Genomic DNA, 16,159 nt, shown 5'->3' on the forward strand with positions numbered 1-16,159 from the left:
ATGAAAAAGCACTAATGTATCTGTAATGGGCTCATGATACTGGGATTCTCAGGGCAGGCCTTGACTGTTTTTTATAACGCATGTAAAAACTTTTTACTCTCTGGTTTTATTTATCAGAAGATACAAAGGCGTTATCTTAAGCAGCAGGTATGAAACCTTATGTTTATTTTTTGTCTTTTTAAAATTTTTAATTTAAGCTTTTTTTTTGTTGTATTACTTTTTTTCGCTCATATATTATTTTTGTTGAACATTTAGTGAACATTTGAATTGGTGTAAAACTGTATTTAATGTTTTGAAATGTTTTGAACGAGGACGTAGCTGAGGGCGCGCGCGGCCAGCAGGGGACTCACTGAGGCTAATCACTTCAACAAATAGCACCTGTTAGTTTCAGAGCAAAAAGCCGGGAGGCAACGGAACTGTTGTTTTTCTTGTTCGATGCATTCTTCAGACTGACAAGTATGGGAAACTAGAAAAACCGCAGCTTTTCTCTTTGGCAGCTTTCACAGAAATAAAAAACGATCACATCAGCCGGAGCAGGTGTGGAGGACAACTTGCCGCCAGTTGAAGGTAAGTAGCAGAATCTAGGAGTGATAGAAACATTTTTACACTCACCTCCCAGAAGCGTGTTGCTGTCTTTTTTGAGGAGACCTTTGATCATCCGGTTAGTGTGTTTTTCGAGCTGCTACAACAGACGGGATTTGTTATAGACGTGTTGTTTCGACCCCAAGGGAGAGCACACACTTTGAGTGACAGGGAGTCAGCTCTTCCTCTTTCATTTCTCTGCGGCGTGTCGTGTTGTTGAATTACTTTTGACAGTTTTCATGGTCTGATATTAAACGTTTAACGTGTGTTATTTCAACCTGTAAACGACTGTTAATATCAGTAAAACGTGTAAAAGCAGGTTTCTGACCTGTTTTGGTATTAAGGCCTTAAAACAAAGTATTTCTTTACTTGTCAAGTCAAACATCTATGTCATTTGAAGCAATGGGCCTCTAGGTAGTTCAGATAAAGATATTTCACCCTGAACTTTGTAGTTTTTTTTTCTGTTTCTTTTTTCCCCACCTAGTCTCTGTCATCACTTTGGTGCCAGCAAACTGGTCAAACTGGTTAATCTTTAGAGAGGAAGATTCCTCTGTTTTTTAAAAAAGCAACAAAAGAGTATCCTCTTGAATGAATTATGAAGCAGGCTGGCTTGAGAATAGGGTGAATTAATAATGACCAAGTAAGAGTGAGTCTCTTACTGAACAGTGAGCACCTGAGGACACACAGATGTCCCATATAGCAATCGTGTCCTGTTTCAACAGGAAACTGTTCCTTATACTGTCAAAGATAATTGTCTTGAAGGTCCTGTTCATGCTCCACGTAGCACCCACTCCCACCCAGGAGATGACAGCTGATTGTTATTGGTGCGGCGTTCATGAAGCAGGTGTCTACACAGGGCCGTGTGCGTCACTTATTAACCAGTGTGGGAGATGCAGGTTTAACCTGCTGTGAGGCAGCACACCTGCTGCCACGTGGGCCCTGGAGGACCATGGACAGAACAGGTGAACTCAGGTGTTTGCTTAGAGGTGTGGTGTGTTTGTGCACACTCTCCGCCCTGCTCTCTCCATCTGCCCTATGGGACTGCTTCCTGAAGAAGCAGGGGAGGAAAGGGAGGGAGGAGTGAGGTGGGCTGGAGTACCTGCTGCTATGACACTTGCAGAGACGCACAACTGGTTTACAGGATTTTTCTGTAGTGACAAAGGGTAAGGATATGGTACAGTGCTTCCTCAAGACAGCCTCAAACTCCCGTGTTAGCTGGGTAGATCGTTGGTTTCGCCACCAACTAGAATTTTTTTGTTTCTTTCAGTTTTTTAGCAGCCTTGAGAACAACACCCACTCCGGATCATGCGTTGGTACCTTCGCCGGCGTCTCTCCCCCCTGAGGCTTGTGCTCCTGGCTGCCACTCTCTTCATGATGGCCCTCGTTGTTCTCCAGAGAGATGTGGGATCCTCTCCTGCTGGTGACCCCTGGTTCCAGGAGCTCGTAGACAAGAGGGACAAGGTGATGGTTATGGTCAGAGATGCTGTCAACAACATGGGCTTCCAGATCGGAGCTCCCCAGCCTCCACCACCACAGACCCAGCCCACTGAGGACATTGCTTGCCCCTCTGGATTCTACTCTCAAGCTGAGCTCAAACCTCACCTGGAGCGACCACCTCAGGACCCCAATGCCCCAGGGGCTGATGGACAGGGATTTAAGCAAGACCACTTGTCCCCAGACGAGGAAAGGGAAAAATCACGGGGTATGATACGGCACTGTTTCAACCAGTTTGCCAGCGATCGCATCTCACTGAGCCGCAGTCTAGGAGATGACACAAGGCCTCCAGAGTAAGAAAATGTTCTTAAAACCATCTGACAATATCACTTTTTTAACACCAGATGTGTTGACAGTTACATACCAAAGCAGATAATATTCTGTGCCACTCAGGGCCTTGCTCGTAGTGAGTCAACAGTCATATTTTATCATTTAGTCAGAGCTAATCTAAATGTGACGAGAGAAACTTCCAGTGGGTACGCGGCAGCATGCACATGACTGTATCCTGGTTCATAGAGACTGAGCCTTTATCTGTGTGTATTAACTTCCATGCAGTGAAGTTTATGAAGTTTGTCTAACTTGACATCTGTGAGTGTCCCAGGCTTGAAAGGCCTTGAGTTTATTTAAAAGCAAATGGTTTAACCTTTATGGCTGATTCCACCTATCATAAATTTTAGTGAGCAGACCTGGAATATCAGCCGTGGCTTGTTGTATTTCTACATTTCCTTTAGTGTGTCACAAGCCTCTTTGTTCTGATGTGACACAGGTGTGTGGACAGAAAGTTCCGGCGTTGTCCTCCTCTACCAACCACCAGTGTTATTATCGTCTTCCACAATGAGGCTTGGTCCACCCTCCTCAGAACGGTCTACAGTGTCCTGCACTCATCTCCTGCTGTCCTGCTCAAAGAGATCATCCTGGTTGATGATGCCAGCGTTGAAGGTGTGAAACAAATATAAACATGCTATTGGTTAAATATAGTTGGAGAAAAACTGACAGCATAATCATCAAAAAAACATTTTTTTCAGTACTGAGTTCAGCAGTTCTGCTAATAAAGGGGATATGTCATTACAGGTGATGAAAATAAAACAGGTAGACAATAAGTTAGTTATTTCTCATGTATGCATGTGTGTAGATGAATATGGATTCTTTATTTAGTACAGCATTGAGTGGTATATGGAAAGCTTTAAGATTAAGAGGAGATATGTTTCATGACATACAAACGATAGCAAAGTGATATCAACAAGGACAGTTTTAATTTAAGACCATCAGGAAGCTTTGGTGTGTTATTTTGTACGGTGGCTCAATAGGCAAAAAAAGTCATTTTGACAATATTTTTTTGGACTGTTTAACATGCAGTAAGTCCTTTGCTAAACAAAATTTGTTTTTTTATGCTCTTGATATTTCCAAATCTCGAGTTATAGTTGAATACCTTAAATAGCTTCAAAAAACCTTTTTAACTCTTCAGTTATTGATCTGAATCTCACCATAGTGGCAGGTTGCATACCTCTGTTAATGTCAAAAACACCCCAAATGTTTCAGCCTGTTCCCTTTTATGTTTTTTAAAAAAATATCAAAATTCTTACCGCATTAAAATGTCAAAATGCAGGATTTGAGAAAAATAAACATATGAGTTTCTTGGCCACTTTAGTCTTAACTTATATTTTGGGGTTTTAAGAGCAGCATGCCAGTCTGTGGAAGTCCGAAGCTTTGATAAGGCATGCCAAAAGTAAGTAAATAAATTTTATTTAGTAGTGCACCTTTCATAGAGCAGAACCACAAAGTGCTTCACATGAAAATATTAGAATGAGTTCATAATTCATTAAAATAATATCACAGCCCAGTAAAAGAAACAAACAATAGCATAATCAAAACATTAAGTATGTGAGTTGAAGGATTGAGTAAAAATGACAATAGAGACAACTGACGTCACCCGTCTGTTCCTGACACCATGAAATAAAGACAATCAGTGGATGCAGCCACGTTCGCTTTGATGCCAAACAGCTACAGGGCGCCCGGTGGTCATGTGACCTGAGCTGTGTTTCTGAATGGAAAATCGAATGATCCTAATAACTTTTAAACCGCAGAGACAGAAAAAAAATCACTCACCGTACAGTGTGTGCCGATAGTGAAATCAGTGTTTTAGACCCAAGCTGTTTTTTTGAACCAGGCTGTAAATACGTTTTTTAATGCCGTTAAAGTCAGTTTTTATGGCTGGATGTGTATGTGACTTCCGGTCTTTTTGCAGCCAGCCTCAAGCGGATTCTCGACGAACAGGGACTTTTAGCACTTCCTCATAGGCCTCATTTTTACTTACCGGATGTTGCCCCTTGGTGCTGCCACATTATTGGAGCCACCACTTCTAAAACATGAGCACATTTGGTCTTTAGTTGGGCTTAAGCCTGGTCGGAAGACCTCAGTGACCTACTGGTGGGGTAGGGGTGGAGCAGGTTGGTGATATATTCAGGAGCGTGACCATGGAGAGCTCTAAAGACTAAAACAAGAATACTAAAATAAATCCTAAATTTGATTGGAGGTCAATGATAAGTCAAAGATAAAACCGGAGTAATGTGAGTTTTCGGCCTGGAGTTAGTAATTTCTGTGTGTGAAACTGCTTGCTTACAAGCAGGTGTTGTTTTTTTTTTTTCAGACAGCAGCAGGGCCTGGACTGTGGCGTGCAGTTACAAAGACATAACGGTGTCATAAATGAGAACGACACTATTTATCTTACAATGTTGATAAAGCCAGCCTCATATGAAATGCAAATCACACTGATTTTATCTTTGAAGTATGAAAGCAGCTTTATTACAAGTTTTGCATAAAAACAGGCTTCACCTTACACACAGTTCAGTTATGTAAAAGCCATGTGTTGTTATATTTAGTATGTAAACGAGCACAAGACTGACTGTGAACATTAGTTTCAAAACTCTTGTCTTCAACTTTTCAAGTCACTTTGAGACTGCTTAAATTACAACTGCATGTCTCAGTGCTTGTAAAGTGTAATAAAGCAAACCTAAGCTATGATACAGATTAGTTTTTAGGCAACATGAATAATGGTGCTAACATCCTTGGTGTTGCTTCATTTCACTCATGCTTCCCCCTGTGCTTCTGAAAATCACTGCATATGTTATCAAGAGTTCACAACACTTTTAAAAAAAGAATCATTCTCTCATGATGACTCATCACTGACAAGCAGTTTTAACAGTAAATGCACCTGATACTATTTGTCACTGATAAGATGAGAATAGAGAGTCACAGTCATTCTTGACGTGTTGACTGAGGTGGAGTCGACTTCCTTGTCTGCCGTTGCTGTCATATGCCAAAGTGACACTAACCCTTGCTATTCTTACACGTTTCCACTGAACCAAGACTTCCCTTTTTCTACCAGAGCAGCAGCTTTCATAACATGTACAGTTGGTGGATTCACTCACACAGAAGGTTGTGACAAATGTACAGCATGTGTTGTGGTCAAATGCTGGTTTTTAGGAAGTGTGACCCAGTTTTATGCACAGTGTTTCCCCTTCGATGCTGATTCTTCTCCGTGTGGTTTAATGATTACAAATGCAGTCGTTTTTTCCTCCTTGCACTCTGTGTGTAAGCAAGCAAAGATTTGAGATAGCCATCTAACCGCCTATTGTGATCCGTCTGCTTTTCAGACTGTATCAAGTGCTGGGTTTGTGTAGCGTTGCATTTTTCTCACCCTCATCATAGACTTTGAAGAGTTTCCTGATTACATTCTTGCATGGAAATGGTAGCATTAGAGCTACAACCACTGCAACTCCTCGAACACATCACTATCAGTTTGGCTGGATTATAAACACAAAAAAAGCTGAGAGTTTGTTAATTTTTTCTTCCTTTACCCTAGAACACCTGAAGACCCAACTGGATGAATATGTGCAGCAGCTGAAGATCGTTAAAGTCATGAGGCAGCCAGAGAGAAAGGGCCTCATCACTGCCAGAATGCTGGGTGCCAGTGTCGCTCAGGGCGAGGTGCTAACCTTTCTGGATGCACACTGTGAGAAACACTCGCACAACGAAAAATACACAACCCACAATAGCTGTCTCAAGTCTCTGTGTGTTGCTACAAAATATGTTCATATCGTACTAGTTCTGGTTTGTACCAAGAACAAAATGCTACACCTGAAACTGACTAGTTGCAGTGATATTTGAAAGGCGTTTTGAGGCTGAAAAAAATAACCTCTGTCCTTTTCTCTGTGTAGGTGAGTGTTTCCATGGTTGGCTGGAGCCACTGTTGGCTCGAATTGTTGAGGAACCCACAGCTGTGGTTAGTCCAGAGATTGTCACTATCGACCTCAACAACTTCCATTTTTCCAAGCCTCTCCCCAACAGTCGTGCTTACAACCGAGGTAACTTTGACTGGAGCCTCACCTTCGGCTGGGAGCCCATCCCTGAATCTGCTAAGAAGCTGCGCAAGGATGAAACGTACCCTGTGAAGTAAGAAAGAGCTTCTTTATTTTGCTCTGAACATCATTAAACATTTTATCACCTTAAACATTTTTAATGTAACATTTCAGAACACCCGCATTTGCTGGAGGTCTCTTCTCAATCTCAAAGAAATATTTTGAACACATCGGAACATACGATGACAAGATGGAGATCTGGGGAGGTGAAAACGTGGAAATGTCCTTCAGGGTCTGTTTTTTAATCCATACCCCCCAAAATTTTATGGATTGTTTGATATGTTTCCCGCTCATCATGGAGGTAGAGTCTGGACTTCTCTTGTTACAAATGTGTTTCCAGGTGTGGCAGTGTGGAGGTCAGCTGGAAATCATCCCGTGTTCTGTGGTTGGCCATGTTTTCCGTACCAAAAGCCCCCACACTTTTCCAAAGGGAACAGAGGTCATCACCCGCAATCAAGTTCGCCTGGCTGAAGTCTGGATGGATGACTACAAAAAAATCTTCTATCGCCGCAACAAGAATGCAGCAACCATGGCCCAATTGGTCAGTGTAACCTGGAGGGAGTGCTTGGATTGTGTTGTGATTGATCGATTGTTTCACTGTTTTATTTATGTGCCCTCCACTGTTACAGCATAACTATGGAGACATCTCAGAGCGACTTAATCTGAGGGAGAGGTTGAAGTGCAAGAACTTCACCTGGTACTTAAACAATGTCTACCCAGAGGCCTATGTGCCAGATTTTAACCCACTAAAGCATGGAGCAGTAAGTTATTTTTATTTTTAATTGAGTGTGGATATCCAAGATGTTAAAACCTTGCATGTAACACAACGGTAGTGTTTCTAACTGAAATACTGTTTCTATTTTACATAAGATCAAAAACTTAGGATCCGGGACCTGCCTTGATGTTGGAGAAAAAAACGAGGGAGGGAAACCTGTAATCATGTACCAATGTCACAACATGGGAGGCAACCAGGTACACCGACTCTTACTTACTCAGTGAAAAAGAAAAACTGACTGTAATTTTAATTATTTTTGTGATGGTAAGATTTTTGACAGGATGATTTGTGTTTTCTAGTACTTTGAGTACTCAACTCATAAAGAGCTGCGTCATAATATTGGTAAGCAGCTCTGCCTTCAAGCTTTGCCCCATCCACACCAAGTGAAGATTGAGCTCTGCAGTTTAAAAGGGAAGGGCACCGCTTTGTCTCCATCACAGGAGTGGATGTTTACAGAGGTGAGATTAAAGGAAAGATGATCAACATTTGTAAAATATGCTTAAAGCTATTTCTCTTCTGTAGTTTAGGGCTAAAACTGTCAGCTAGCTTGGCCTCTGTTACTACTAATACTGGGTGCATGTGAGGGAGTTGCTGCACCCAGCCAAGAAGCTCGGTGGCACTGAACATGCAAACTACATCTGACTTACTGCTTTTTGCCCAGATTTTTGCAAACATCAATGAGCTTAAGTGGTGCTTTTAGGATGGAACGTGGCTTGCTCTTTTTCCAGACATAAATCCCCAGAATGTCACACTTATGTAGCATGTAGTTGTTGGAGGAAAATAGTGTTTTTATCTTAGTTTTAGTCACTCTTGTTTGTTGATTTTCTCTTTCACATGTGATACTTCACAGGATAATCTTTTAAAGAATCCCAGCAGTGGACAGTGTTTATGGCTACGTGGAGGGAAGATTCAGATGGGTGACTGTGATGCCGCTGACCACTTCAAGCAGTGGATCATCAGCTGACCCCTCAGTCAGACAATAAGGTGACCTCTGGCACCCTTCAGGATTACCTCTGGCCAAGGCTGTGAGGGGACAACTCAGAACTGATCCAGACGGTTTCAAGGAGCTCGGCTGTTGGGCTGTACAGAGCGGACATATGGAAGATGGAGACCAAAGTGATCACAGTCACATCTGCTGACGATGCTTGGGTTGGCCTAAACCTGTTTTTAATTTATTTATGATGGCAACTGGGAAAAAGACTTTTATAGGTGGCAGGGGACTTTCAAGGAGAGCCTGAACTCTGCATCCAGGAGGGACGGCTTCATGGTGGAGCAGCAGCCTTAACCTGCAATGATCTTAATTCAGGGAACCAACTATCCAGCTTGATTAAGTCACTGTTCTGTGACCTCTTAAAGTCTGGCAATAATTACTGAAGAATGTGTAAGGGTAAATGATTTCTGTTTTTTAAATAAAATAATACTTTAATATGAAAGACATGAGCTCATTGGTATCATTCAATATTTTTTAACACCATGTGTTTAAGACTCAATGATCATTGAGTAGATTTTGTATTTGTTACTGTAATACATTACTCATTACAGTTAGTAATACATGATTTATTACACTAATAGATGTAAGTGAACCCTTGGTCTTAATCTTGTCCAGTGAGTTTTAAAAATATTCCCTCACATTGGTTGGTACTGATTTACCTGGTTTACAAAATAATGATTAACACAGACTTGGTTGGCGAAGCTACAAACTTATAACCACTGGGATATTCGTTGCTAACATAGAATCACTTTTTATGACCTACTTTTATAATGCTGTGAAAGTTACAGTATGAGTGGCAATACACTGATAAGATCTTCCAAACTGCAACAAACCCACAAGTCTTTCTCAAAGTGAACAGTTCAAACGTTTGCGCAACATTTGTTGAAGGAGTGGTTTAGGAACATTCCTGCCAATTGCTTTCAGCCTCGTCTGCTCAGACCTGAAGTGTGAGTAAAAGACAATGGGTGGCATTTCAATATTATCTCACTCAGTAAGGTGGAACGTGGACTTTTGGTTTCTTTAAGGGTTTCTTTAAAGCTTGGAATTTCCGTGTACGTCAAACCTGCTGCATCATAGGGCAGAGATTGATCATGTCAAAGCACAAAGACGCTGTGAATTTAAGGCAGTCTTCCTTTAGAACAATAGGTGGCAGCATTTCCATACTTAGGTATTTTTGCAAGGCAAGGATGACTTGATTTTTTTTCCCACAGAGTATGTTTCGCTCATAGGTGAGATAAGAGTGTCAACAGGGGGCTCAGAGTGAGAGCAGACGGAGCAGAAGATGAGCACTGAGCCGCTGAGTCGCTCTGAGGTGTTTGGACAGCTCAGGAAGGAGCTCTATGGAGAGGAGCAGTCCAGCCACTCCAACAAACACATATTCATTATCCTGGGAGCATCTGTGAGTACAAACTCTCACACTCTTGCAACATGACATGACTAACCATTTCCTTTATTGTAAAATCAGGACTTCAACATTTGTTGTTTCCCTTAAAACAGGAGAAACTTGTAGAAACGTAGTACTCTGGGGTTTTTTAAGTGCAAAGTTAAACATTGATAGACTTATGCTTGTGAATGCCACTTTTGTATCTTAGATTTAAAAAAAAAAAAAAAACTACATCAAAACTGTAATGTAGAAAAAAATACTTGAATGAAAAAAGCACGTAGCAGGACCCCAATAGAGTTGACACACATGTAAGGTGAACGATTGACAGGGTTTTTTGAGTGTTACAACCAGTCAATGAAAGCTGTGGTATGAGCACATGTTGACTGAAATGTGCTGCATCTGCTTTTTTTTCCTTTGTTTGCCGTTGAAAGACAGGAATACATTTGGAGTAAAGGCACTTTGCATGTTAGGTACTCTACTTCTGTAAAAGCAGCTCAAGTTGAAATACCCCTTCTTGTCGAAACATGTCATTAGTCTCAGAGCCCACATTACTCAACATACCTACTCTACTCCACTTTGACAACTCATGTCAAAGTAGATCTGCCCTTTGGACTCTTGATTGATCAATGCTGTCCACAGAAATGGCCAGTGATCACTGTCTTTATTCATAGCTTTCTAAACTCAGCTCTGACCTGTGGGGGACTACATGTGAAAATTAGCCGTTTGGCTTATCATGACCTATTCAAATCAATGCCAGCTAAAATGTCCATTAATATGCACAGTCCCTTAAAATAAATGAATAAATGAACCAGAGGTTCCTGATCTATCTCTGTTATATGTGTGTGGTTGTCGTTGTTTTGTTTTTTTGTACAGGGGGATCTTGCCAAAAAGAAGATCTATCCAACTCTATGGTGGGTACATTTTTACTCTGAACTTGTTTGGTCACTTGTGTTCAGCATCACTGCTGACTGGCTGTTTCCTCTGTAGGTGGTTATTCAGGGACGGACTGCTCCCAGATGACACCTACTTTGTGGGATTTGCTCGGTCTAACCTGACAGTGGAAGACATCAAGACAGCATGTCTGCCTCATATGAAGGTGCATCTACTGTTTCATGTTGGCTCTATGACACGAGACCATCATTGAATGTTTAATGTAATAACTGTTCAACTTGTCCTCAGGTCAGGGAGGAAGAGAAAGAAAGCCTTTCAGTCTTCTTTAGTAAGAACTCCTACCTCAGAGGCAGGTATGACGACGACAGCTCCTTTGCGCAGCTGGATTCTCACCTGTCAACTCTGCAGGGTGGAGCTGAGGCCAACAGACTGTTCTACCTGGCTCTCCCGCCCACTGTCTACCACCATGTCAGCAGAAACATCAGAGCCCACTGCATGGGTCGCATGTCAGTGTCGTTTCACACACACACAGAAAAAATGATGTAGTGACTTGTTGATCCATTTCTTCTCATCAGCTGTGTTTATAAACAGAGGCTGGAACAGGGTGATCGTGGAGAAGCCTTTTGGTCGTGACCTACAGAGCTCCCAGGAGCTGTCGGCCCACCTGTCCGCCCTGTTCACAGAGGACCAAATCTATCGCATTGACCACTATCTGGGCAAGGAGATGGTCCAGAACCTCATGGTTCTCAGGTGACAAGAATCATGCACACATTTCCAAGTGATGTATGCTAAAAATATAAATGTCATGCCAAAGGTTTGCAACTGTGAGTTTTGAACTAGTCACCTGAAAACAAGGACATTTCATGAGTGTGGATTTACAACATCATGAACAGTTTTTTTATGTTGTCTGAACACTGTCAGCATGACAGCAGAACGTCTTTTCTGCATTTAACAACAGCAATCAGCTTACTCATATCATGATGATTAATAGGAACGAATTGATTTATATTCATTATACAAAGTAGCTGGACTGTGGCAACTCATAGAAACACACACCACAAAGAAAGAATGCAGGAAAGTATTTCTGTTTTGCCCCAAGCGTAAAAAAAAAAGTGGGACTGGGCCCCAAAGAGGGTAAAGCCTTTTAGTGGCCTGAGATGAGAATGCAACATTTTTTTGCTTTTTATTCCCCCCCAAATGATCACTCAATGAAAGTATTATGAGTAAATTATAATAAGCCCAGAAATAAATTGAGATTTGTATGAGATTTTTTTTTTAAGTGTGAAGTTTTGTCTGCCCTGGAAAAGGAGTCCTCAAATTCACCTCAAGAAGCAAAGTTTTTTTTTTGTTTTGTTTTGTTTTGTTTCTTTTTCTTCCTCAAAAAAAAGAAAAGAATAATAATAATAAATGTAACAGAATGAAATGAAACAAGTTAAAAACGAGCTTGTGATCATGAATTAAATGAACTCTGAAATGTACTATAAAGTCCTGCAATTAAGTATCAAAAAAAAAAAAAGAAGAAGCAAAGTGAACTATGCTGGAGCATGATGTGTCCCCCAGTTATCCAAAAGTATTTGTGTTTTCATTTATGTGAAAGAGGTAAAAGAAGATTGTAATCATGGGTAAAACCAGAAAATCTGACGTAAATGTTGTATGTTTTGGGGGCCCAGAGTTATTTTGTGTTGGGAGGAAAATATGTTGCTCCTGTCAAGTTCAAGCAACTGTCATGGCCAAGAAAACTAAACAGTTTGATAAACCAAACAATGATGACAAAATGCCTTTAATCAGTACTATTGACTGCTAGATGCTGCTTGTTAAACTGCTTTATTAAAGCGATATTCCACTCATAAGGTTGAGCTGTCGTACTGAATATGAGCACTGCTGTGCTGCATCAACCAACAGGCTGCAGGCTAGGTGCTGATCATAATTACACATCACATGATCACGTGTGGCTAGCCAGTGCATTAGCATTTCTCCTGGTGTGATATGAAACGTTAGATCTCTTCCTGTGTTGCTTATTTACAGTTTTCTGTTTTATCTCACCTCCAGATTTGGAAATCGTATCTTTGGACCGATATGGAACAGGGACAGTGTGGCCTGTGTGGTCCTCACCTTCAAGGAGCCTTTTGGCACTCAGGGTCGAGGAGGATACTTTGATGACTTCGGTATCATTAGGTGAGAGATAGTGAATCAGTGAAAAAACTGTTACACAGGGGACCTTTTTAGGCCTGATTTTTTTTTCTTGTATCTTTATGCAGAGATGTTATGCAGAACCACCTCCTGCAGATGCTCTGTTTGGTTGCCATGGAGAAGCCTGCTTCCACCAGCCCAGATGACGTCAGGGATGAAAAGGTAACGCCATCAACGGGACGATTGTGGAAATGAACATTAGTACACATTTTCTGTCCAAAACTAACAGGGATCCTGGAATTCTGTAGGTGAAGGTGCTGAAAAGTATCGCTCCTGTGAGTGTGTCTGATGTGGTGCTTGGCCAGTATGTGGGAGACCCTGAGGGCGAGGGCCACTCCAAACTGGGTTACCTTGATGACCCTACTGTACCTGAGGGCTCCTGCACACCAACATTTGCTACTGCAGTGCTTTATGTCAAGAATGAAAGATGGGATGGTATGACATAACACAGCCCTTTGTTGATGGTGTTAATGATGTTTCTTTCCTTCCTGACATTTTTTGACCCTTTGTGTTCCAGGAGTTCCTTTCATCCTGCGATGTGGTAAAGCCCTGAACGAACGGAAGGCAGAAGTGCGTCTACAGTTCACAGACGTGCCAGGAGACATTTTTAATGACCGCTGCCAGAGGAATGAGCTGGTGGTGCGGGTGCAACCAGATGAAGCAATCTACCTGAAGATGATGACCAAGAGGCCTGGGGTTGTCTTCAGCCCTGAGGAGACGGAGCTGGACCTCACATACAAGAGCAGATATAAGGTGCTAAACAAGGTTATAATAGTTTTGGATTTGTCATTATAGTTTAGTTTTAGTTGGTTTTGACATTTCTTTTTCCATTACAGTTTATTTTTAATTAGTTTTAGAGCAGGCATTCTAGTTTTTATTTAGTTTTGATTTTTGCAACAAGGCTTAGTTTTAGTTTAGTTTTAGTTTAGTTTTAGTTTAGTTTTAGTTTTTTCATACCTTATTAACCAGGTGCAGGATTCAAAAAGGTCAGAGTAAATATTTTGTAATACTGTTTATTTTCCAGTCTAACATAGTGCTCACTGCTCAGTCAATGCTGATACTGAACTGTTGGCTGCTGCCTTAAACACAAGAAAATAATATAAACTTAGTATAGAAAATATAGACATAAACTACATAATAATAATATAAACACAAATTATATAAAACAATATATGTGCTTTAATAATAAGAAACTTGGACTCTGTAACAATAAAGGCAGACTCAAATACAATTTAAGTCAGACTCACATGCAGTTAAACCAGGGGTCTGCAACCTTTACTTTCAAAAGAGCCGTTTTGCCTCAGCTCACCTGGATGAAAGTCATTCGGGACTTTCATAATCTGCTTTATCTTCACATTAAGACAAAAAAAAGTGTGTAATCAGGTGAATAATTATCTAAATGAGAAGTTTTTGTGTTTATAGATTTGTACATGTGATTTCTTAGTTTTTTATTTTTATTAATGTAATTATTTAATTTATTTAATTAATTTTCTTATAAATTTTCAAATTTAAGACAAAAAGGAAATTTGTAGTGTCATAGATTTTGTAAATTTTACAAAATTTTGAAATTGAAAAATAGATCAAAAATTTTAAAAATAAAACATGAATTTAAAAAATGTGCAAAATTTGAAAGACATTAATGAAATGTCATAAATTTGCAAACAAAAAAAACCCAACCGAATTTTGGTTAGTTTCAGTTAGTTTTGTGAACACAAGATACAGTTTTAGTTTAATTATCGTTTTTGTTTTCTTTTCTAGTTTTTATTAGTTTGAGTTAATTGCAATGTATTTTAAATTTTAGTTTTCGTTTTAAGTTTCGTTTTAGTTAACTATTATAACCTCGGTGCTGAAGCCATACAGTGATAAACAACTGTGGTCCATCACTAAGGTTCAACTTACTGAATTTCTTCTCACTCCTTCAGGATATTTACTTTTTTCTTTAAAACATCTGTTGTTTAAGAGTCTTGTTTCTGACTCACCAGAAAAGGGTTTAGTCTCATTCTAAAAGCCAGATTTGAGTCTTTAAGAGAAATACTATAAAATATAACGTATTTATATGCATATATAGCCATAGCAGACACTAAAATTTAAAGATCATCTCTTCACTTTAAAATCTTTGAATCTGAGGTTATACATGATATTTTTCAGGATGAACTTGAAATGAAAGGAAGATGTGAAGATGAAATGAACATGTTAAAGGGAGGATGCAAAAAAATACAAATTTGACCCCTGATGAAGAAATACTTTTGTCAAATTAATTGTAAAGGAAGAAAGCACTTACATGTAGAATCCTCTCCAAATAGACGTTCTTATCCCATAAAGTAATGGTTTATAAACCTTAAAAGGTGCAGCTATTTACCTAATCTTGAACATCATCCTCCAGAATGTGAAGCTCCCTGATGCCTACGAGCGTCTGATCCTGGACGTCTTCTGTGGAAATCAGATGCACTTTGTACGCAGGTTGGTGGTGCCAAACCCTGTTCTGTCTGTTTTCTTGCTTGTTTTGTTTGATTGTTGTATTTTTTTAAGCTGAGCTGCTCTCCTTTCTATCCCAGTGATGAGCTTCAGGAGGCTTGGAGAATCTTCACTCCCCTCCTCCACCAAATAGAGGCAGAGAAGAAGAAGCCCATCCCTTACATTTATGGAAGGTACGATTTCTCCAGATGTTACGATGAAGAAAACATTATGAGATTTCTCATTTTCATTTTCGGTGACCTCCTCATACTGTGTTCCTCTGACTGCGTCCACAGCCGGGGACCAAGCGAGGCGGACGATCTTGTGAAGAGGGTGGGATTCCGCTATGAGGGAACATACAAGTGGGTGAAGCCCCACAAACTGTGATACCTTCTCTATCACACTAATGAGCTTATGAACACACAAACACACACCACTGTAGGCAAGTTTACAAAAATAAAGTTTACTACAAATTTTTCACTGACTGTGTGATTCTGTCTGCATGTCAAAACATTGTTTTATTAATCCCTAATCATACAATACAAATAGATCTTTGGATTAACAACCTGAGGTGATCTGATGTGAGTTTTCACCTGTAGTTTAAAGAATACAAAAGAAATCATTCACTCTTCTGTCGGCTCTTTTTAGTTCATTTTCACCTCCAGCTACTCCTGCTAACACCTTTCGGTATGTGAAACTCTTAGATAATCTGTCAGGGCCTGTTAATCTGTCCTCACATGACTGAATGTCACAAACACTGTTCTCTATTTGCAGCTATTAGCAGCCCTGTTTTCACAGTTCATATTAAATCATGACAACACTGAGCACTGTGTACACAAAACAAAAGCACTACAACAATTTCAAACCAGGTGGGCTTGTTGGTCTGGTTTGAAATATGAGGTGACTCCCTTTATCACAATCACAAATGACTTCCAGGTAGGTTTATTTCTTTAACGCACTTCCCATAAAAACTAAATCAC

General features: G+C 40.3%; 2 protein-coding genes across 2 annotated transcripts; both read left to right on the plus strand.

Annotated features, from left to right (window-relative positions):
- The first annotated feature begins 326 nt into the window (after window positions 1-326).
- galnt6 (UDP-N-acetyl-alpha-D-galactosamine:polypeptide N-acetylgalactosaminyltransferase 6 (GalNAc-T6)) lies at window positions 327-8,652 on the plus strand. The gene is made up of 11 exons (XM_074682150.1): window positions 327-567; window positions 1,850-2,369; window positions 2,843-3,015; window positions 5,939-6,088; window positions 6,294-6,528; window positions 6,609-6,726; window positions 6,835-7,035; window positions 7,124-7,255; window positions 7,365-7,466; window positions 7,569-7,727; window positions 8,120-8,652. Exons 2-11 carry the CDS (start codon window positions 1,888-1,890, stop codon window positions 8,231-8,233), a joined length of 1,866 nt encoding a protein of 621 aa, XP_074538251.1. The 5' UTR covers window positions 327-567; window positions 1,850-1,887; the 3' UTR covers window positions 8,234-8,652.
- An 890-nt stretch (window positions 8,653-9,542) lies between these two features.
- LOC141799790 (glucose-6-phosphate 1-dehydrogenase-like) lies at window positions 9,543-15,611 on the plus strand. The gene is made up of 12 exons (XM_074682151.1): window positions 9,543-9,659; window positions 10,518-10,555; window positions 10,632-10,740; window positions 10,824-11,041; window positions 11,127-11,285; window positions 12,585-12,710; window positions 12,794-12,887; window positions 12,974-13,160; window positions 13,243-13,478; window positions 15,109-15,185; window positions 15,281-15,373; window positions 15,476-15,611. Exons 1-12 carry the CDS (start codon window positions 9,543-9,545, stop codon window positions 15,564-15,566), a joined length of 1,545 nt encoding a protein of 514 aa, XP_074538252.1. The 3' UTR covers window positions 15,567-15,611.
- Window positions 15,612-16,159: the final 548 nt, after the last annotated feature.

The sequence above is a fragment of the Halichoeres trimaculatus genome, unplaced genomic scaffold, assembly GCF_033239565.1.
Source record: "Halichoeres trimaculatus isolate MK-OKI-2021-1 unplaced genomic scaffold, fHalTri1.1 fHalTri1_scaffold_11, whole genome shotgun sequence".
NCBI classification, from domain to species: domain Eukaryota; kingdom Metazoa; phylum Chordata; class Actinopteri; order Labriformes; family Labridae; genus Halichoeres; species Halichoeres trimaculatus.

Bases quoted from the DNA above. Each gene is read 5' to 3' on its own strand.
- galnt6 (XM_074682150.1), top strand. From the start codon at position 1,888: ATGCGTTGGTACCTTCGCCGGCGTCTCTCCCCCCTGAGGCTTGTGCTC. The intron at 2,370-2,842 runs GTAAGAAAATGT...GATGTGACACAG, and splicing joins GATGACACAAGGCCTCCAGA to GTGTGTGGACAGAAAGTTCC. The intron at 7,256-7,364 runs GTAAGTTATTTT...ATTTTACATAAG, and splicing joins ACCCACTAAAGCATGGAGCA to ATCAAAAACTTAGGATCCGG.
- LOC141799790 (XM_074682151.1), top strand. From the start codon at position 9,543: ATGAGCACTGAGCCGCTGAGTCGCTCTGAGGTGTTTGGACAGCTCAGG. The intron at 11,042-11,126 runs GTCAGTGTCGTT...GTTTATAAACAG, and splicing joins GCCCACTGCATGGGTCGCAT to AGGCTGGAACAGGGTGATCG. The intron at 11,286-12,584 runs GTGACAAGAATC...TCTCACCTCCAG, and splicing joins CAGAACCTCATGGTTCTCAG to ATTTGGAAATCGTATCTTTG.